This window comes from Haemaphysalis longicornis, unplaced genomic scaffold, assembly GCF_048455015.1.
Source record: "Haemaphysalis longicornis isolate Haplotype H1 unplaced genomic scaffold, Haemaphysalis longicornis Haplotype H1 scaffold_5, whole genome shotgun sequence".
In the NCBI taxonomy this organism is placed as follows: Eukaryota; Metazoa; Arthropoda; class Arachnida; order Ixodida; family Ixodidae; genus Haemaphysalis; species Haemaphysalis longicornis.
This window is the reverse complement of record NW_027526385.1, coordinates 16778985-16802751: the sequence shown is the minus strand read 5'-3', so window position 1 is coordinate 16802751 and position 23767 is coordinate 16778985. Positions and strand designations below refer to the sequence as shown.

Sequence of the window (23767 nt, the reverse complement as noted above, 5' to 3'; positions counted from 1 at the left end):
CGCCGAGTGCTAATCGTCGCAATCGCTTCGTCGCGTTGCGCTCCGTCTCTGACCTTCGGGAAACCGCCGCGGAGATTGCTTCTTCGCAGACCGGAGGAGTTCTCCACGCGCCCGGAGTCGTGTCGGTTTCGCTTGCAGCCTAGCTGTCCGCATCGTCGTCGTCACTTCAACGGACTGTGTAGCCGATAGCCGCGAACACTAAACTATGGTGAGTAGTCTCACTGAAGATGTGTTTGTCCTTCCCAATTATAAATCTGCTGGGTGCAGGAACAGGCATATTAGAGGTCACTACTGAAAAATCCTGCACGAAACTGGACTGCATTCCTACCTTTCTCGTGATTTGTGGTTTTGTTGCTCTTTCTCTCACTTTCCTAATTCCTTTTGTCTACACTTCTTTTAAACTCCTTTCGTAAGCCGCATGGGAAAAACACGGAGCGAAAATAATTAGAAATCCCAAAACTGCTAGCAGGTGCTACCGAGTATAAATTGCGCAGCAGACACTACTCGCTTCCATGCTACTGCATTTTAACAGCGATTATGAGCATTCATAAAGTATGCAGTGTGGAGTTCAGTTATTAAAAGCGAAGCACTTGTTTACGAGCCCACTGGGGTTTTCTGGGTGACCGAAGTCGCGCTTATCGCTGGTGACGGCTAGCGCGACGTGATACCATTTCTGTCGTCATAGAGCCAATGCTATTTTTCGACTCTGAATTTGTTACGGCGGCCGACCCAAACACTGTTAAAGGGGTATATATGAATAAACGTAGGTGTTAGCAATCACCGCTGTTAACTTTTGCAGACCACCCTCTCTGAAAAAATACCGCCTGTGCGCCCAAAGAACCGCATAGCAACGCAAAAGTCAGAAAGTCGAACTTGAGTATTGATAAATGCTGTGGCTATTGTAATTTCGTACACAAGGTACAAGCTGTTTCCTACGCGTCAAAATCCTCACTCGCTATGCATGTTGACACACCACTGTTCTGTATATAGAAATACCTCAATATTGAAAGGGACATACTGTTTGCAATACAGTTTGTTCAGAGCGCTTTTTTCTAAAATTCGTGCTTAAATAGAAGTCGCCTAGGTTTGATGCATCTTAAGGAGATTCAAAGCATGGCAGAAGTTTTCTCCAGATAACTGCAGCAGAGGTTAAAAAAGAAAAAAAGCAGAGAAACCACACTATATGCACCAAATGTCAGATTGCGAAGGACGACGGGAGCTTCGTACTTTGCAATTTTGTAGCTGTCAGTGGGAACCAGGAGACTCCCATTGACTGTGACGAAACTGAAGCACCGAGCCCTTGACTCCGATGTATAGCTTTAGTATAGCTGCATTTGCCGTTGCTGACCTCTCCGTGCCAGAAGCCTTCGCCCAATCCCTGGCCTAGCAAGACTTCCTCAGCTTAAAGCGGGCCGCCTTCTTCGAGAGCCTCATGGACGACAAGCTGGACGGGCCTAATAACGTGCGGCATGTCTGTGCTTCGGTGATATCATTTTTCGTTACGAGCATAGCTTGGGTTTATAGAGCGCCGACCGACTCCGAGATGTGCCTAGGTGTTGACTGGTGGTCACAGCGCATAAATAACAAAAGTACAAAGTTCGATTCTCTCTAAACATGAATAACACCCTGACCCCAATGGCAATGTAATGCCTGTTTAACTGTCGGATCACAAAATTTAGACGACCGGTCCACTGCCGGCTGTTTTGCAGCCTAACCAACCAACAGCAATATGCGAGTCGCCATAAGCGCTACAAAATAAAAAAAAAGTCGTGCACCCTTCCGTCTAACGATAACGATGGTTCAACGCCAAGCTTTCACGTGATGGTTTCTTTGGTTGGCCAGTTCCACGCTGCGAGTATGTGCTACTTTGGAGGTACGCACCACTTTTCTAGAATACCCGCAGCGACTCTCGGGAGTGCAATCCCTACAGGCCTAACGTTTGGGTTGCGGGTGTACGGCGCGAGTCGGTACCTGCTTCGACCGTGTCGAAGCGGAGCGATCGGATAGTCGCCGGCCTCATGACGCGAGGGAACCAGGTACGATTCCGACCACGGGACGCGTTTTAAATGCAGAGCATTTCAGTAACTCACGATGTCACCCGCGTTGACGTCCGTAGTCCGCACCATCCCCTCCCTACTATATATATAAAAAGAAATACTATCCGGCGCCCGGTTTCGATCCCTCGACCCTGCGGGCGGAACGCAATGTACATGGTGCTCTACCCACTGCGCCACAAAGCCGACACAGAATGGAACGCTACGAACGCGCCTTATATCCTTGACTCATTCAAATTACTGCTGACGAGCGCTCTCTCGTCAGCAGATGCCACAAGTGCAACAACGTTAACGTAACGCAAACTACTCAACGTCGTGCGCCCCCGGGAATGCTCTGCATTTGATCGTGCCTCTCGCGAGGGGGATGTTTCACTGCGTCTTCTCTCGGTCGCGGGACCCGTGGTGCCATCTGGCGGAGGCGCGGCACAACTCGTAGCACTTTGAAAAGATGCGGCGCCAGCCAGCTGTGTGTGTGCGTGCCGCACTTGTACAAATGGCGAGTGCATTGGCTGTCCACAGAGCAAAGCATTCGTGCAAGTAAGCCGTTGCAGTCAGTCAGTCATTTCGCGATCAGATTGATTAGAAGAGTGGCGACAAGTTTCTTTGCGAAAGCTCTGTCGGCTGCGGAGACCCCGCCGCGTTCGCGTTCATTCGCTCTTCTCCCGGGTTTGGTCTTCGTTTCGCTCGTCGAAACATTTACATATCTTTACGTGAACATAGCAGGCGACAGGCTTTAGCACATTGGCGTACTAGAAGTGAGATGCCATGCGTTGGTGTGAGCTTCCTTTAATTTTTTTTTTCCTTTCACTTCACCCACGATCATTCATCATCATCGTCGGGGAAAGTTGGTTTTCCTGCAGGGCGTATTGCCATACAACGGCATCAGGGAGGGCACTAAAGCTTCGCTTTAAAAGACTGCAGGAAGTTACACTCAATAAGGGCCAATCAAGTTGCTTATGTGCAACTTTTTTCCTTTCTTTCTCCATAACCTCGTACAGTTTATGGAAAATAAACTATTGCTTACTGTTAAGCATGCTTACTATTACTTCAACTTGCTATTACTTGCTATTACTATTACTTGCTTACTGTTACTTGCTTTAAGCAGAGTTTGAGAAACGGCGCTTTTACCGCCTTTCCCGAATTATGGAAAGTTTGAAAAAAGCCAACAAACAATGTTACTCACAACCTTAGTATTCTAAATCCGAAAAGAAAAATTTGGCGTCCATGTCGCAATGACCGCTCCTTAATACGGTAGGTAAAGTCAAAGTTGAGTAGCAAATATACCCGCATTTACTGTGTTGGGCTAAACATAATACTCAGAACCAGCTCCCCTTCAGACCATTTGCATGTACAGCGCATTTTCCTCCTCCCCCGCTGCATCTTCTCCCCCCCAGTCCCACACATAATGAAATTAATTGAACGTAAACGCAACAACTACTACGTCGTGCTGGGTTTAAAGCGTTCTGCTGCTAAGCACGCTGTTCGCGATTCGCTTTAGGATGTAAGGTCGTAGATTTTTTTTTTGCCCAGGACTGATCTCAGTCGTTTCCTTTCTCCACAGACCACCTACACGGACAAGGGACCCAAGGTGAGTGAACGTTCGACGTTTCTTTTAGGTCGGGCAGAATAGACTACAGCAATTTAAACCGCGCCAAGTATACACCGACAAGCAGGAGATAGGCAGACGACGGGCACTGCTGACAACTGAGTGCTTTGAATTTGGCGGGCACGCACGCACGGAAGTTCCTTGCACATGCGCAGCGGGACTGAATTGATCGCCCGTGTGCGCATCTCCTATCTACCGCGCGCATATACGGGCTACCCCGGTGAATAAATTTACTAGCCGTTATGCCCTTGGTTTGTCTGTCAACGGTTAGTGTTTGCTTGCTGTTGAACTGCGCACAGAGAGAGAGAGAGAGAGAGAGAGAGAGAGAGAGAGAGAGAGAGAGAGAGAGAGAGAGAGAGAGAGAGAGAGAGAGAGAGAGAGAGAGAGAAAGCTGTCGCGCCCTTGCCGCATAGTCACTGTCGCCGAACTGCGCCATCTCCCACTCTCCCCCTTTTCCGCTCGTCCCCGTGTCCTCATTTCCTTGGTCCAAGGACACCTCGACGTTATAGTTGCGCGGAGCTCTGATAGTTTCGTTCAGTGGAAATTAACGCGTACTAGTCCTATTACAGGCACTCGTCTAAACGAACGGGCCTGAATACTATACTCGGTTACAACTCAAGAACGGCACCACCTCATGTAGTGTATCACTCCGCCAAAGCGCCGGACCCGTGACGTCAGTGCGCGCGCGTTTTGAAATGGTTTGCTATGAATGCGTCACCGAGTATAATCACCGCGCGTATCTGAACGCCATTTAGTGAATATGAGCTCTTCCTAACCCGGGCAACCGCCAGAGGGATATATTCTAATTTTTTTATCCGAGCTGTGCACGCGTAATATTTCCCCGCTGTATGCATAGTTTGCAATTATATAGTGAACGGATACAAAAGTTTCACTCTAGTGCAAATTTTGACCGCTATATATGCATGAGCATTCCGACGCCAGTTTTCAGCCTTTTTGAAGTAAAAATAATGGTACCGTGTACCTTAGCAGCCCAGGCATTCCGTGCATGTTCCCACATTAAGGTCCAGCGGCGAGGAAACAAAATAATGCGTACTTAGAACTCCGCAGACGATTGCGTGTCACTTCTGCAGCAATGAAACACGTATGGCTGGAATGTTTTTTTTTTTTTTTCACGTTGTATTCTTGAACTTTTAGTGGTGACCGCGAGTTAAAGGGACAGGCAACCGATTTTTGTCGAATATATTTTTTTTTATCTCAAATGAAGGGGCATCACTTGAAACACCTTAACCCGAAACGGTTGTGCTGATAGCACACTAGAACTTCTGAAATCGCAGTGTTTAGATCTACCAGCCTTAGCTGTCCTGCCAAAAGCAATGCTGGCAACAATGACCGTAAGCCGCGCTGCAACATACTTTTAACTGCACGCCAAATTAAAAGACGTTTAAAGACTTGTCCTCGGCTATAACAGCCATAATGTGCAACCTTTCCTATTCCTTCATGCAGTTTTTGAAGTCCGCATTTAAATCGACGGAGTTTTTTGGACACGTAACGTAGTGTCACGTTTCGTCACTACGTGTCGCCACCTTTCATACTCCAAAAGTTTTAATCAAGAATCAGAATTATTTCGGCCTGTTTATTTAGAAATCCCTTGCGGTTACCCTGATATATAAATCGGTTGTCTGTCCCTTTAAGAGCACTGAGCAGGATTGCGAGTATATGTCACAGGTAGCTGCTGTGAGTCTCCTCTAAGAAAACTTGAGAGCTGAACGAAGCCTCTGAACACGAGCCCCCGTTTTTTACTTCGAGCATATTTTGAAGGCACGTCGCACTAACATGGCGTTAGCAGTGAAATTTCAGCAGGCAAGTGCTTTCAGTAATAATATCCAGAAGAAATCAACTTTCCCGTCCAATTCGCCTTTATATTTTTTCTCGGTTTAGAACCATTGAGTCTCTATATAGACCCTCCTTATCACGATCGCTCCTATCAGTTTTCTTGTACAATCTTCTGGGGGATGTCATTGCAGCGGCTTCATAGAAAAACCTTACGAAAACGTTCTTATACATTGCGTCATTGCGTTATCCCTATAATTCACGCCACTTTCCATGGCATGTTTGTGACATTCGCTGCTCGCTCTGCCCCTGCTTGTCTGCGGCAGCAGCAGCAGACACCCGACGCCCTGATGAGGCGAGCAGACGATAAGAGATGCAGACGATGCTTGGCGCTCGTGTGCATCCCGTCTGTTGGCGAGGGCGGGGTTTTTGTTCTTTTTTATTTGGTGCAAGTTCCCTAGGCAGAAAAACAGGAAGCTGACATGACAATCAAAGCCGTGAACTTCTGCTTATGGCACAGGGGCTTTTTGTAGTTTTAAAAGCTCGTGCAACGAGCGAAAATGGGTGAATGTGAGCGCCACTTGCAAACGTAAATGAGACACCACGTTTCCCGACTATAGGCTGCATCATTCATATGGGAGCATACAGGTGAATTTCTGCATAATTAAAGGCAAATCTCAGGAGTTGAAATACATCTGTTGATACCCCAAAACAACATCTGGTGGTGGTGGTAACACGCATGATTATTTATAGGTGGATTTGTTTGAATTAAGCGGTAAAATCAAATTAACAGAGGCGCATCAAACAACAGTCGATGTCATTGTAAAACTAAAAATACGTCAGAATTTCATAAAACACAGCAACGCAATGTGAGCGCGAGCCGCTGCACGCCGAGTGATTACTCTCGATATATTCATCGTCAACGTCGTCACCATCGTCATCATCATATTTATATCCACTCTAAAGCTCAGGGTCACCTAATTGTGCTTCGTACCTTGAAAAAATTCTGCCATTTCTATACCTTGAAATCTTCTGCAAACCAAATTACGGCACACCGAGTGGTCGACATAACAAAGGCAGCACCTATTCTTGCAAGAAGAGCCAGTATTTGACAAAAAACAATTTGTCATTGTCCCTCTACGGCCGAAAGATGCACGCTCGGCCCGGAAACGGAATGACGCAATGTTCAAGCTCTACTCTGGGGACAGCGCAAGCGATCAGTGTAGACACTTGAACGAGAAACGTCTCACACTAACAGCAAGGCAGATGGCCGCCGCACACAATCGGCCCCTTGTAGCCTATCTATGCTCCTTACTGACTACCGTAAATTCGAGAGCGCGTCCGAAGTAATGACTCTTCCGCAATGCGCAGTAGTTTTCGTGCACGTCTAAGCTGGAAGTCGAGATGGGTCAACAGTTGCTGAAGTATACCTGTCAACTGGGCGTGTTTCGAGTTTCGCGTTTAGACTGACCGACCCGCAAAACGAAACTACGAAGGCAAAGATGAGCTGAACGTAGTGTGTGCTTTTTTGCCCAAGTATAGCGCCACAACATAAAACTGGAGCTTGGATAAATCTTAGCCATAAAATAAAACTTTATCAAAATCAGAGAAAATCCCAGAAAATCTAACTGGATCCCAGATAGCTCGCACAATCTATAAGTTGAACAATCGTGCACTCAAAGCGAATGTGCTGCTCCTTCGCAACACTTATATATGAGCGAGATAATACCATAGTAATATTTCTACAACTTTAGTTATATCATTAGTAAAAACTTATTTTTACATTTCCCCCTAAAACGCATCAAAACACGGAATCATTCCATCTGCCGTCCGTGTGTTCATAGTGGGCTCCAATGCGTACAATACTGGTTAAGGTATTCAAACAATGCCAATAAAAGCTCCCAGGGCAGTAAACAACCTATAGGGACAATACGAGCTAACGAGCGCAGTCAGGTATAATTGCTGTAATCACAATTAATATCGCTTTCGCCAACTCTACGGTATAAAATCTTTCGTTTTCTTTCGATAGTAATGTTACTGCTTGGAAATATTTGTACCCTTGAAACTTTTGGCGTGGCCTGGAGACTTCTGACCACGACTGCACACCCTACGCGCCAGTTTACCAATTCCTGCAACAAAACCTCTTCGGCAAATACGACATGCGTAAAAGAGGCTTGCGTTGAACAGGAATGCTAACGCGCGGACGTTCTTTTTTTTTTTTTTTTTACTTTTACTTGGCTTCACAGCGCCGTTCGAGCTTACGCCATCCTTGGCAGCAGACACCACGCTGCCTTAGCCTCGGGCATCCTGGAACCTCGCGCATCTACATTCCAGCGGAGTTGTATGCGGTGGGGATGAAACCCAGAGAAGGAGGCGGAGAAGGCAGAGCAAAGACGAAAGAGAGGAAGCGGGAAAGGAGGTTTTTATCGGCTGTCTTGACCGTTTAGCCGGAGGGCGATCTCTGCTGGCCGAGCAGCTTCTTCGGCCTGCCCGGTAGTACGGGTCCTGCCTGTCACCGAATTTCAGAACTACGCCTCTTGTAATTGCCCCCTCTCCATCTGCGACGTGGAAAGTTTCACCACTAGGAGTTTCACGACAGCACTTGTTTTCCGTCTTTCGTGCGGGCCGCAGTATACAGCCGCATGCCAGGAAGGGCTCCCTTTACGTTTTCGATTAACAGAGACGCTGTCACTGGCTTACTTCCCGCAGCCCTGGCGTAAGCAACGAAAACAAAAAACTGCACCCACTAAAACTCCTTGAGATGAAGCACTGGTTCATTGACGTTACCATATGTGAATAGAGAGCATAAGACAGTCTGGGCTTGCTTTTTCAACCGAGAGAGAGAGAGTTGCTTTATTAGAAGAGAAACGAAAGTTGACTCAGCCGATAACTGCCTCTCGGGTTGAGGCCACCTCAATCAAGACTGAGTCTAGGAGGGGGATAGAAAGGAAAGAGGGTGGACAGAAAAAGGTAGACAAGGAGAACAAGATGATAATCTGTCAACACTTCAAGGGCTTATGCATCATATCAACTGTGGCATACCCAGCTTTCCCGCTCACAGGAACCTAGGAAAATTACTTCAGGAAAGTGATATTTGGCACAAAACAAGACTTCAACGGGAAGATAGAAACACTAGAAGAGGTTTTCAGGATTCTGAATAGTTTATGAGTAATTCGCGACCAAATTTTACTCCCCATGCATTTCTATGGGGTAGTTTCCATGGCTCAGGAACCTAGCCGCAAAACGTGCAAGACTTGAAAATGTGCGCAAAGCAAGATTTCACCCCCAATATTAGCAGCGCGAAAGAAGTTTACATTACGCTAAATAACTACAGATTAATCGCTGTTTAACGGACTGCCATGAGCGGGAAAGCTGAACATGGAGTCCAAATCGGCCTACAGAAGTTGTGGTTACCGGATCACGTGACGATGATTACACCTGTGTGATGCTAGAATACCCGAAGAGTCGACTCTTACGAGTACACCTATACAGCCGCCCCTGTGTTATGGTCGTTTATCCAGGCGCATCATATCAGGCGCATTGGGCACGTCGGCATAGCACTACTCCAAGCCATTTCAGCAATGTGAAGACACCTATTTATTTATTTATTTATTTATTTATTTATTTATTTATTTATTTATTTATTTATTTATTGTTGCTGCTAATATAGTAAATTGGCGCTAAAATTAAGTTAATGCATTATTTGAAAGACGAAACTGCACGAACCTCTAGATCTTCCAATTCGGCTGCGCAAATCTAGTAGAAAAATATTAACACAATTTTGTAAAACGTCGCTGAATCGCACCATAACTGCGCGGGATCACCTAAGCAGCCACGAACGCATTGCCGCATATTGAAGTATTCCTGTAGCTCTAATTTAATGTATATGGGCTTGCACTGCACACCCTGCTCGAATCCGGTGTGTGCAGTATGTAGTAAACAGGAAATAATTAAATTAAGAAATGTCGAGTAGCTTTAACCTGATTTGTATTTCGCGCCAGTCGAAACGTCACCACCGCATTCGTGCACCTTTCAAGCTTGCTCAAGCAGCCAATATCCGTCAGTGGCGCCATGGTGTTACACAAAGCAGCGCCCGTAATTGGTATTTCGTCAGCAAGGACACCTCCAGAGACGTCACTCGAGCGACGATTTCATGGCAGACATTTCAGCGTCTTGTTTTTCCGTCATGCGTAATAGCTAGGTACCCTTTAGTAATCTTCGACACAAAAGTTCTTGCTCTGCAACGCTAGTGGACGCCGGTATGGCGGCAGGCGACTCCCGGAGCGCGCAGCGCGCAGAAGCAACCACATACCAACCGTGTCTCGCATCGTTAATCAGAGTTCGACTGATGCCGTACACACTCTCTATCCTCCCCTGGAAGCTGTAGCATTTAATAGGTGCCCTACAATGACGCCAAGAAAGCTGCGGGGAGTGAGAAGCAACGAAGAGCAACAAATAAAAAAAAATTTCGACTTCGACAGAGCAGTGGGATGGCGGGCTGACCAGCCTGCGGCTTGAGGACCAGGAATAGCTGAACAATCGGGCCCTAGCTAGCAGCAGCAGCAGCGGCAGCCCGCGGGCTTCTGCAACAAGATTCCCCCTCAGTTTTATATATATATATATATATATATATATATATATATATATATATATATATATATATATATATATATATATATATATATATATATATATATATATATATATATATATATATATATATATATATATATATATATATATATATATATATATATATACATATATATATATATATATATATATATATATATATATATATATATATATATATATATATATATATATATATATATATATATATATATATATATATATATATATATAGGCTAAACGTTTTTTCCTTCACCTCCTCTGCTTAATTCCTGAGTTCCCTTCCCAGGTAAATGAATGAAGAAATATAACTGATGTCAGAAAGCTTCAGGCGTATAAACTGGTAGCCTTCCTCTTGCATTTCTCTTTTCTCTTTTTTATTTGCTTTTTTAAGTTCGGCTGAGTATGAGTAGACTACATATTACGGCTGCGATGCCTTAAGTTGACCTCGGTTTTCACATTGTTTTATTTTTATTAATATTAATTGAGGCGGCTCCACCTCCTTGGCCACCGTTGTTTTAGATGAAAGAATGATCTTGACCGATACGTGCTACATTTCGGTCTACGCCACCCGTCAAGTCGATGCTCAGCAGCGGTGACCGCCTAATGAGGGTTGGTCCGAGTTGTGAGTTACCCAGCCTTGAAGCTATGAGGCACGTCAGTAAGGTTGCCTAGCGATACTTTCCTTGCCGGAGTGAAGCGGCTGGCCCGAAATGCAAATAGTTGTTATGGCAACGGTCATACCTGGGCGCGGTGCCCTCGGCGGTTGCAGAAATTTACGAACCGAGTGAAATGAGTGAGAGTTGTTAAACACCGCAACTCAAGCTAATAATGGTCAAGTGGTAGCTTTCTCTTTTCTCTCTCTTCTCCTTGTTTTCTCTTCTCTCTACCAGTCAATTTTTATCATGCACCTCCAACAGGGAGCGCGACAGACGTCTTAATCGTGGCCAGTACCCCACTGTTATAAGTACCTAATTCACCGAGAAAGTCATCACCATCTCCGTCATCAACTCTAATTCGTGGGGTGAAGCTGTTTGGCGGGCGACCACACAGGGATGATGAGAATTTCAGCCACAGCTGAAGTTCTTGTTGATTGATTGATTGATTCATTCATTCATTGAGTGTGGTTGAACGTCTTATCGAGCCTCGGCTGATCCGCTTAGCAGGTACGTCACACTGTGGGTACGTTTTCCCCCCAACAAATGCGCCAATACACCGCCTTTTTTCTGAACGCCAACAATGTCGTACGTCACTAACGCAGCAATGCCGGCACTGAGAGGTGGCGCTGTGAAATGGGTGAGCGGGAACGGTGGCGCAAGAGTATTTAAGTCCAAAGTATGCTGTCCCACCACCCTGCCTTGTTAAAAATGTCTGGGCTTCTCAAACCCGTCTCCTTGGTGATAAATGCAAAACATGGCAGTTAGTACTACCAATCACTTAGCCACACAAGAACACCGCTAAACAATGTCGTGACTCAAAGGATCTGCACACGAGCGGCGTATTCTGCTCCAGTGCGTCGCAATATTTCAGCCTGTGGAAATTTCAGGCATAATAGTACACCCAGAAAACAAGGAAATTGCGGTCAATGTTTTGAACGTTGTTTATAGTTTATTTTCCCGCTCTCTCGCAGCCCGATGGCGGCCGCTTCTTGGCCTTCGACCACGTCACCTTCTGGGTCGGCAACGCCAAACAGGTGAGCAAAATTCGTTCCCAAATCCCACGCACGTCCTAACCATCCGTAACGAACGCATCCTAGAGAAGAAGAAAGCCTGGTGGTAGGGTCACCACTCGCACGCAATATTGCTGAAGTGGGTACCTTAAAGAGCGCCATAAATTGCCACAAAGCAGAAGCTGAAACACGGCGTGTCTAGAGAACCGCACAGTCAAGATGAGATGGGGCTCGTAAGTTGCCAGACTTTATTCTTATCTTGGCGGCGTTAGTCTGTCTGACAAGCATGTATCATGAACCACTTCGTTTAAAAACATAAGCAAAAGGCGCGTATCTCTTTCTTTTTTACTTGTCCCGCCTCCCATCAAGTGATCCGTGCACTGCAAGAAGCAGCCGCAATTACCTGTGGACAGCCTCACTTCGTTTTAGCGCTTCTAGGCCTAATAATAAACCTTTCAGTTATGTTTTGCAGCAGTTTAATCTCTTCTGGATTCACCGGGTGACGACTTTCCATTTCATTTACCGCACAGAAGCGGCCCTTCCTGCATGGCGCAAAGCATCAATTAGAGACGGTGATTGGCTGCCCACTGCCTAAAGCAACATAAAACATACCAAACCACTGTCATTTCCGGAAACTTGGTACATATATTGATTTGGAACATTTGTAATCAAAAATTTATTGCACTCGGAAAAAAAAAATAAACATGCAGGATTGCGGGGCCTTGAACCCACGCTATTGCAATAGGAACCAAAGACTCTTTGAAAACCACGAAGATCAAACAGCCCTTTTAGCACGGGCCCCCTTTAGCAGACGGTCGAAAGGATAGTGTTGAACGCGAACTAGTAGATGGCGCTAGGTGCTTTCACTCGCTACCCTTCTCAATTCCCCTTTTCTCTTTTACTCTCGAATAAATGTTTTCCATCCATCGTATACTGAACGGAATGACACCACCGAAAACCCTTATAATGACATTACATAACTGTCATTTGCTTGTTTTTCTCATCTTTAATTAATGCGTCTGAAAACGCTCCCCTTTTTCCTCCCCGTGCGCCTCGTCTTGTAATGCAGGCGGCATCCTTCTACTGCACGAAGATGGGCTTCGAGTACCTCTGCTACCGGGGGCTTGAGACCGGCTCCCGCAAGGTCGTAGCTCACGCCGTCCGGCAAAACAAGATCGTCTTCGTCTTCGCCTCGGCGCTCAACCCGGACGACGAAGGTACGCCCGCCACGTGCAACGCAATCTTAAATTTAAACGCCTTTGCTGTTTGCTGCTGGCAGCCACGACCAATGGGAAGTTGCAAGTGTCAGTTGCGTCAGCGGGCACAGCGTCGGGGGATTGTTGGTTTGAGCCATTTACGGCTCATTTGTGGGTTCGTTTTTATCCTTGTCTGCGTTTCAGACTTCGAATGGTTTACTTCGTCTTATGTGAAAAAATACGGGCCTTGTATCTCGTTCGGTCTTAATCATTGTTAACAGTTTTCTGCTCACTATGCACGCCTTAGTGTATTAATGTGCCACGGCTGTTAACCTGCTTCGAAAGGAGTACGTCTCTTGGTTTTTTTTTTGTTTGTTTTTTTGTTTTTTCGTTTCCGCATACCCTATGCCGCTTTCAATATTGTGCTTTTACAAAGAGAAAACAGTTGTGAGAATTCCGACTGACTTTAGCTCTCCCCACGTCGACAGGTGTAGAGGCAGAAAGAACCATGACACAGACACACGCGCAGCTTCCGTTGGCCGGCAAAACTTAACGACGTATGAACAAAGCTGTAACTAGAATTGATGTTAGAAAAACGCAAGAAGCTTTTCTTATGGGACAGAAGCATAAAAACTTCACCATTCATGCCTAAAGAATGTTGAGAGAAGCGCGAAAGCTTTCTCACAAAGTGTAACTCTGAGTCTTGTCCCTATTTAAATTGTCTTTAGCTGCTTTCATTGTATTTTTTCTATGTAATTATATATCGAGGGTCCCGGTGCAGTATCAACTATGGGACCCTCGTCTGGATATATCTTCACATGTAACCTTCCTCTTTTACAAGAGTCAATACACTTCTTCTTCTTCTTCTTCTTCACATCAAAACGGCGTCAAAAGTGCACCGGAGCCTTGGCTAAAAGTGCATTAAATCGATCGTCAAACCTATAAAGGCCCAAATCGAAAGCGAGGAACGAACCCATTCGACGATTCTTCGCGCACTAAGTAAACGAATCTACAAACGATCTAAAGGTATACATGGTTTATAGTGTGCAAATTCTTCATGATCTATGCGTGTTTTGTCTTATCTGGAACCGTTCTTTTTCGCGATTTTCAAGTAACCGTTTTGACGCAATCGACGCCTTCAGGTTTCACGCACGCGCCCTTAGTCCAGAGATCTTATCAGAGCTTTTCCGTCGACCAACCTGTCTATGGGGAATTGCATTAGCCTTTGGACAGGACGATATAGGTCCCACTAAGAAAGCTTCCGCATTAAAAAGAGAAAGCCGATAGTAGACTAAATATTCAGTCGAGTCTACAGGAAGTCCAACTGCTGCCAAGGGGTATATTGAAGGTATAGACGGTATTCGTTGAAAAGTTTAGCGGTCAATTTCTTCGCTTGGTAACACTAGAAATGGCCACAAACATGGCCGATGCGCCACGGACATGGACAAGTGCCGCCATCCTGCGGAGGCCGACGTAACGAGTGACGACGCACCACGGCCTCCGCGATCGGCTGCCGGCGGCGCGCCGCCGGCAGCCGATCGCGGAGGCCGTGGACGCACTCACACGGTTGCATGGAGGAGAAGAGGGGTACCTGATCTGGGGGCCCTGCGCACAACGTCGCCTAGCAACAGACGCTTGGCCACAGATATGGCGGCGCACTCGCATGGTTGTCTGCATGCATTCCACGCCATTGAATACCGGCCATACGTTTCTGCGAAAGCGCGGATGGTATCGCTCGGGCTAAAAACTAGAAAGTTTATTTTTACACCCGATTGCCGTGTCTTCGGGGCAAGCTCTTAATACGGGCGTTGGCCATTAGCTGCGCTTATAAACGTGGTAGTTCACTCCGGCTAAGCGCTGCCTCTTTTCAGTGATGGGTCCACACCTCGTCAAGCACGGTGATGGGGTCAAGGACATCGCCTTCAGCGTCGAGGACCTGGATACAATCGTCAAGGTACGCCCAAGTTTTCTACAATAGGCGAGCTGGGTTCAACGTTCGTACGAGCGCAACATAAATCAGATCCAATCAAGAGCGTGTGCTAATTGTACGTATTTGAGGAGCGATATACAGCATATTGTTCGTTATCTTCACGCAGCGCGCCAAGGAACGAGGCGCAGCCATTGTTCGCGACATCTGGGAGGAGTCGGATGAATGCGGTACAGTTCGTTTTGCCACGGTTCAGACGGTGAGTGTCATCATCATCATAATCCTATCTACGCCCACTGCAGAGCAAAGGCCTCTCCCATTATTCTCCAATTACCCCGGTCCTGTGCCAACTGTGACCAATTTATCCCTACAAAGTGTATGCTACGCTTATTTGATAGACCACGATTACTATCAGTGCGAAAGAACTTTGTTGAAGGATAGGAAAGGAGAGATGCGGAAAGCTTATTAGGAAGCAGTTGCAGTCGTAACAGTTGTATACTTGGGCGAGTGGATGTAAGATTTATATTTGAACTAAATGACGTAGAAGGGAACGATGGTACGGAATAGGGGGAAGGCAGTTGTGGGACGAGGTTAGCATCGCTGCACTCGGTCGCCATCGAAACCAGACCGCGCTCCGCACTGCACCCTCCCCTGAGAATACTTTACCTTGCACTTTGCTGAGATTATGATGTTCTTGCGGAGTGTTTAATCATGGATGTTTGTCTATATTGCTGATTCAGTTCCCCCTTCTCCTCCCGTTTCTTCCCCAATGCGGCAGTGCGGCGACACGACGCACACCTTCGTGGAGCGCGGCTCGTACAACGGACTCTTCCTTCCGGGATACAAGAAGCACCCCTCCCGGGACCGCAGTTATGAGAAGCTGTGAGTGTGGTTAGAACTGTAATTGCAAGCCATTTTACACTTGCGTTCTCTCAGCCTATTTCCCCAAAGCTGAACACTAAATGCGTCGAGTTCCGAAAGGAATGTTGGATCGTCTGACCGTTGAATAGGAGCGATCAGTCGCTGGCGCCTAATGATTGATTGACTGTCTGCATTAACGAGGTGCCTAATGTGTTTTTATTGTAATCATTGTTCACAGTGCCAACGTGGGATTGAACTTCATTGACCACTGTGTCCTTAACCAGCCTGACCTGGAGATGTTGCCTACCGCCCAGTGGTAATTACTGCTATGATTGATTGATTGATTGATTGATTGATTGATTGATTGATTGATTGATTGATTGATTGAGTGAGTGAGTGAGTGAGTGAGTGAGTGAGTGAGTGAGTGAGTGAGTGAGTGAGTGAGTGAGTGAGTGAGTGAGTGAGTGAGTGAGTGAGTGAGTGAGTGAGTGAGTGAGTGAGTGAGTGAGTGAGCTTAAGTCCTTCGCCTTCCGGATTTACTGTGCACTAGAATTTTATTTCATCCCTGAGTTTACTCATACACTATCCATTACCATCCCTCTCCTCTGCCTTTCTTCTGTTACTCGTGCGAATCCAATTATCGCACGTCCCAGGCGCCAGAAGCCTTGCACAGCTCGTACATTCTGTCGAAAACTCGATTGGAATGTCTTCTTCCACACAAGTTTGTGTCCTTAGGCGTGGCACCTGTCCCACCCAAGGAGGTTAAAAACATCGTTACTTCCACTTCACGGTAACAAGGCGATCAAAACCAGTTGTTAAGAGAACCTCACTAACTTCGCGCAGGTACGAGAAGAGCCTGATGTTCCACCGCTTCTGGTCGGTGGACGACAAGCAGATCCACACCAAGTACTCGGCCCTGCGCTCCATCGTGGTCACAAACTATGAGGAGACCATCAAGATGCCCATCAACGAGCCAGCCAACGGACTCCGCAAATCCCAGATCCAGGTATGAATTCACACCATGTCTGCTGCTTACGAGAAAGTCGCAGTAGTAGCACATTTATTGACACGGGAGGCCTTACGAAAAAAAATTTAAATGACGTCTTTAGTGGCCTGTTCTAGTAGAGGTTATACTACAGCAGTTGACGCCGTCCGTTGGACGCGCATGAGAGCTCGAGATCGATCGACATCTTGCTTTCCTTGCCTTTTGAAGTGCAGAGCACTTTAGGCGCTTGCCTTGTCGTCCTAGCTCGCTCGCTCGACCCAAGTATATAGAGCACCGAGGCGGCGTACCGGGGTAACGCTGTTGTTCGCGGCGTACCCCAGAGGCTTCGAAAGCCAAGCGGTTTATATAGACATAAGCGTTCGAAACTCGTGAAATGCTGGCGCTTGTCAAACATCTTCCCGTTGTTTAGCGCAAAGAAAACTATAGGTACATATGAGGAAAAATATACCTAATTAACCGGAAGCACCCGCTTTCCTTTAGTTAAGGACGCCCGTTGGGTTGGTTTTTACGATAGTAAACGCAAAATGTGGCAGTGCAATTCCATCACGGGCTTAAAGAAAAGCCGCAAAGAGAACAGAACTCCCGCTGGCGCAGATTCGGGCAGGGGGCGCGCGAGCACTGCGAAGGCGTGAAATTGGAATTGCATTTCGGAGAACGGCGCTACAGCCCATTATGGTGAATCACTGCTCTGCACTTCCGACAGCTTTCACATTGAGTGGAACCGCTTCAATTTTTTATTACGCTGTGTCCTTATTTTCCAAAAGCGTCGCACGTTTGTCGGGACATCTTCCGACTTTGCGGGAGACTACAAGCTGAATATTTCCTGAGTAACTGGAGCGTACAAATATTTTTGTATCCTTTTCATACATGTTCACATGCACCAACTTCATTGAAGCAATCCGACAACGGTCAGACGAACCTTGATATGACAGAAGTTTGTTTAGACTTTTCTATTACCTGTCCACTTAGGAGCATGTATACGAGTACATTACTTATTTTGCTGTATCGACTTCTTTTTTGTAGGAATACGTCGACTACTACGGAGGACCTGGAGTGCAGCACATTGCCCTGAACTCAAGCGACATCATTGCCTCCGTAAGTTGCCGGTGACAAGCATTCTAGGTACACGGACAAGCACTACTGAAACGAACGCTTCGTTCAGGAATGTCATCGAGTATCAGACAAGCCGCCCTATTTCACTTCGGTGCTGCCATCTTTTAGCACGAAGCATAATTACTGGCACTTCCAATTCTTGAGGTATAACTGCAGCCTAACAGCCAATAGACCTATACGCTCTCAGCAATCGCCGCAGGTGGGCTTCCCCACAGCGTCCGAGAATGACCAATCAGCGCGCCAAATCTGCAAATTTGGTGAATGGCGAGGCCCAACACGCGATTAGAGTGAAAAAAAAATTGGATGAGGCTTAGCTCAGTTACCCTTGGATATGCAAAGCGAAGGCTTGGCTCAGTCCAGTTGAGTCTCGGTTTCGCTTGGTTAACATTTCATGTAGCTGTATTGCCGACCACGGCTCAAAGCCGTTCGTGCCCTGTAACGCTCACAGAAGGAGGCCCGGCTTACGCGGAATTCGCCGAGGCGAACGAGGTGAACGCGGCGTTCATTCAAAGCGAACGCGTCGTTCCTCTTCACAGGGCGCGAGACGAGTCACGTATGCCGAGACGACCCACTGAGGCATGCATGAGAAGCTGCGAGGGTGATCGGCTGCCGATCAGCTGATTGGACGCAGCGGCGGCGGCGGCCGACGGCGTGCTGAGCAGAACGGCTAAAAACGGTGCCTTGTGCGCAGCGACGACAGCGGGCCCGGCGAATCACGCGATGCGCTGTCTCTCCGGTCAAAAAGTTAACTTGCGTATCATCCGTGCAACTGCTGGACGAAAGTAGTAAAGCTCTGCTTTAAAACACAACCTGCCTGGTACAACAGTGCAAGGCGTGCATGTGCGCTGTTGTCCCTGCGCAGGTTCTAATTTTCAAATTGTAATCGCGTGCTGGGCCTCGCCATTCGCCAAATTCGCACATATCTGGTCACGCTGATCGGTCGTTACGAAGCCTTCCCCATTTGCAACGATTTTTTAGCACTCTTAAAAAAAGGTGGTGGCATTTACTAACAGAACACTAACCAGCTATTTGTCACAGCATCCACTCGGTACTTAGTAAGTGGAGGTAGTAAATGTAGAACTAGTAATTTTACTAACTGAAGGAGGTGCGCCAGAGAGATCTTCGAGGCGCACGTCATCCACACGCGAAAGGATTCATTCGTCACCAAGCCATCTATTTTTTTGCTGCAGAAGGAGCATGATTATCTTGACCGATGACAACTTTTCTTTGCGCGTGCCTATGTATGTGAATATGAGTTCTTCACAATCTCTTTATCTGTTCCTTCTCTCTGCGTTTTCCTTCTCCGAGGGTATATATTTCGTTGCGATGAAATAAACCTTGTTGTTGCTAGTCAGCGTCTTGTCTTGTCAATCCTTCTTGCGTCCCGTTAAAGCGCTGTTATTGTCGTCTACCACGCTTTTTCATTTGAAGGAGGTAGTGCGCATCACTACCTTCAGCAAGAATGTTCTAGTGAATAACACTACCCTTAGCTACGTGCTTTTACTAACTGGCCACGCATAAACTAGTAAAAGGCTCCGCGTGAGAATGTGGATCGAGTGAGCGCGCAGCACGACATAGACATATTTAACGGGCGCGTATCGCACTCAGACAACAAATAAATTGAGCAAGAAAGTAACGGGATGCACGAGGAGAGCGAGAATAACTTACCCTGCTTTCTGAGTCCTTCCTCCACTCGACCTCCCAGTGGAGAAGATCCATGAAAGCGATTAGCCCATGTATACGCATTGTGGAATCCTCCCTTCAGCTGAGTGGAGGGAGCAAATGAGTGCAGGAGGGAATCAGAATGCGGCCCTTAGTTACCTTATAAATGCGTGTGCTCTTGCTTTTATAGCCAGCTGCGGAAGTCCTCTGATAGAGTCGCTGGACTTGCCGAAAAAATCAAATATTTTAGCGATAATTATGGAATTCTGCATTTTAGTGTGAACATGTACAACTCAGCATGTGGATTTGCAAAAAACTTTTTATTCGTGAGGTGTAGTGGGAAAGTGCTGTAGTTATTTTGTTCAATAAGTAATATAGTTTTGTTAGTATCAATGAATGGTAGTATCAAAGACGCAGCAGTTACTATGTGCACGGTCTAGACTACTAACGATAGCATTTATGGCCCTTACTTAGTGGTAGGACCTACGTACCGTTCTGCGGGGTAGGAAAGTTGGTAAGGAGTCAGTAAATACAACCCGTCACTACCTCCTTACTAGCCTTTTTGTTAAGAGTGGGGGCTGTCAAGTGGCCATCTTATTGGCCATTCATAGCCATCCACGGTCACCGCTGTCGTTAACTAAACTGTTCTGAATTCAGGCTACAAGAAGGGACATGATTCCTTGCAAATATTCCTGTGACAGTCCGTAGAAGCACCAAATACGAGCTGGCGAGCAAGCTTAAAACTAATGTGTGTTTTTTTTTTCTCGCAAACACAACGCAGATCACCGCCTTGCGTGAGCGTGGCATGGAGTTCCTGGATACTCCGGACACCTACTACTCCCAGCTTCGCGAGAAGCTCAAGACGGCCAAGATCACCGTCTCCGAGGATCTGAACACGGTAATGTTATATTACACGAGATGGCGGGTATGTCTTCCAAGGAGAGGGAGAAAAGCGAAGCACCCTGAAGACAGAAGGAAATCCTTCGAGTGATATATCAGCTTGGTGGAGAGCACACGGTCACACTCGGCCGCAGACTGGTAGAGATTTTGTAAGATCTTGCCACTACCGGTAGCCAACAGCGACCGAGCTAAACCGGACGGAGGCTGCACCCCAAAAGAAGGGAAGGCACGGTCGACCAAGGGGAGTAGTGAGGCCACGGCCGGATGGGGGTGCCAAAAGCCGGGAAGACGTCATGGCTGATTGTAGGGTTTAACGCGCCGACGCAACGCAGGCGATGAGGCGCGCCGTAGTGGAGGGCTCCGGATTAATTTTGACCACCTGGGGATCTTTAACGTGCGCCGAAATCTCGTACACACGGGCGTTTTTGCTTTTCGCCTCCATCAGAAAAGCGACCGCCGCGGCCGGGAATCGAACCCGCGACCTTGTGCTCAGCAGCGCAACGCCTTAGCCACTGAGCCACCGCGGCGGGTAAGACGTCATGGCTGCGGCACGGTGACGCCTCCTTACATGGGACGGCTAATCGTTCTGCAGGCATTCTCAATAAGGTTGCTTCGCTCGCTCGCTCACACCTAACAAGATAAATGTACTTCACCACTCCTTTAGAAACCTGTGGCCTACGCAGGATAAAGAAAGCGATTCTGCCACAAACCACAGAAACGATAATATGCAAAGATGGTCGCTTCGGCGGCTGGCCTTATGTTTTATTCTGCAGGAGTGGCAGTCGCGTCACCAGATATTTACGCGTTATCTTCGAATATCAGGACTTGCTATACCTCTCTTGTGTTTTGTTTTGCTCCCACCAATGTTTCGTTTTCCTCGCTTCCACGCATCACAGCTCCAGAAGCTGAAGATCCTCATCGACTACGACGACGAAGGCTACCTGCTGCAGATCTTCACCAAGAACATGCAGGACAGGCCAACGCTTTTCCTCGAGGTCATCCAGCGGCACAACCATCACGTGAGTTGCCTTGAGAACGCATAGGCTTCGTCCCTAGTTTCTTTAAAAAAGTGCGACGCATAAACGCCCCTCCCCGTCGGACTACCTTTAAAGCGGCATTCACTACATGGAGGTGCATTATACGCCCTTGCGGAGGTAGTCCGATTGGAAGTTGGGTCGACTGTTGCTACCGGCACAGAACTCTTTAGTGTCCCCTATCTACCCTGTACCAGATTCCGGGAATCTAGAGAAATTAGCAGCGTTAGTTATATTTTATCATTATCATCATCAGCCTATCTCCGCCCACTTCAGGGCAAAGGCCTCTCCCATAGATCTCCAATGGTTCCGGTCCTGCGCTAACTGCGACCAATTTGTCCCCTAAAACTTCTTGATCTCATCTGCCCACCTGACTGTCTGCCGCCTCCTGCCACGCTTGCCTCCTCTTAGGATCCACTCTGTTGGCCTTAGTGATCAACGGTTATCTTGCCTTCGCGTTTTATGCCCTGCCCACGTCCATTTCTTCTCCTTAATTTCCACTAATACGTTCTTAACACGGGTTTGTTCCCTGACCTATTCCGCTCTCTTCTTGTCCCTTAATGTTACACCTATCATCTTCCGTTCCATTACGCGCTGAGTCGTCCTCAATTTAAGTTGAACCCTCTTAGTCAGCCTCCAAGTTTCTGACCCGCAGGTGACAGCACTCCTTAGTGTCCCCTATCTACCCTGCACCAGATTCTGGGCGTCTAGAGAAATTAGCAGCGTTCGCTATGCTCACCTCGCCTTATTTCATACAGTCAAGGCGCCATGGCTCCAACGAGATCTCTTTCTTCTCCCTTTCATAGGGATTTGGTGCTGGCAACTTCAAGTCTCTGTTTGAAGCCATCGAAGCCGAGCAAGAGGCCAGAGGAAACCTTTACTGAGATACCGCTGGCTGCAGTACGTGTTTCTGGTTGACTCAATCTTAAGTGAATCTCTGCACAGGTACGACCCCAATGGTTAAGTGACAAGAAAAAGCGATTTCAGCATGTTTCTTTTTTTATTTTGCCTCAACGCTGTCCCATTGTTCGGGCGCCTGAATAAAGTACGAGTACACTCATACTTTGGCTCCACAAGTTTTTTTGTATATGCACGAAATCTTGTCATTCATGTGTGACAAAAAAATACAGATAGTACAACATGCGCCTCAGGAGAACAGCTCAGCTGCACATTTTCTCGGACAAACTTTGCCAAAAAGCTTCGATTGACTCGCCACCAGACTTCACACCTCCACAAATCCCTGCAGGAGCGCTAAAACCTCAAACCCTTCTAAAACCTTACAGCAAACCTGCTCAATAACCTCCTTACCTTCTCCGACGTCCAAGGCCCTCCGTCAGTACCTGGACGATCTCCTGCAGGCGCCACCATGGAGCTCTGTTCCCCCGCTTCACGAGAACATCATAACCGGCGACACTGAGACAATGCGGGTGCAGAGGTAAAAGAAGAACACCCTGAGGGGCAGCAAACATGCTCCACATCGTGCGCAGTAACATGATCTACACATGCACATAAATCATCCAGGAGAGATGGGTATTTCCGTGCTATCCGTTTTTAATTGAGGTGAAAGTTTTATATGTGTCTCGTAGAACACGCAACGTGACCGTCGTCGTCAAACAAGCACGTGACACGAATGGTGGAAAGCGGCCGCCGCTTAAAGAGAAAAGAAAAGAAAACACATTTCGGTTAGTGCGGGATTCGAACCCGGGCCCGCGAAGCAGGTGCCAAATGCATTACTACTGCTCTGACACGGCACCCTGGCACCGGGTGAACAAAAAAAAAATGGTTGCGGCTTAGCTCACCTAACATTGGATATGCAAAGCAAAAGCTTGGCTTAGTTTGGCTGTGTACTGCTTTCGCTTGGTTAACCTTTGATGTAGCTCGGCTCAAGGTCGCTCGGTTCCGTGCAACGCCCACGGGAGGAGGCGCGGCCTCGCTTTCATTTTCGGTGAACGCGGCGTTCCTGTTTCACGGCGAACGCGGCGCAAGATGAGTGACATATTCCGAACACGACGCAGCGGCGCAGCGGCGGTTTTGGTCTGCTGCCGATCGGCTGAGGGGCCACTCCCGTAGCAGCCGCCTCCGCTAAGTCGCAAAGCGACTTAAAACGGGGCCTTGTGCGCAGCGCCGACAGCGGGCCCGGCGATTCACGCAATGCGCTGCGAGGGGTGTGTCGCCGGGGTTGTGTCTCCGGTCAAAAGGTTAACTTGCGCATCCGCCGCGAAACCGCTGGACAAAAGTAGTAAAGCTGTGCTTTAAAATTAACATGTTGCGTGCCGTGTGAGAGGTGAACGTGGCGACACGTGAGTAGAACAGGTG

At 47.3% G+C, this 23767-nt stretch overlaps 1 protein-coding gene across 1 annotated transcript; it reads left to right on the top strand.

The window, feature by feature from the left end:
- Hpd (4-hydroxyphenylpyruvate dioxygenase) lies at positions 1-22511 on the top strand. The gene is made up of 13 exons (XM_077669944.1): positions 1-208; positions 3616-3642; positions 11714-11776; positions 12822-12969; positions 14820-14902; positions 15045-15134; positions 15654-15757; positions 15975-16052; positions 16580-16742; positions 17766-17837; positions 20299-20415; positions 21314-21436; positions 22258-22511. The coding sequence occupies exons 1-13, from the start codon at positions 206-208 to the stop codon at positions 22333-22335; spliced, it is 1149 nt and encodes a 382-aa protein (XP_077526070.1). The 5' UTR covers positions 1-205; the 3' UTR covers positions 22336-22511.
- The last annotated feature ends 1256 nt before the right edge of the window (positions 22512-23767 follow it).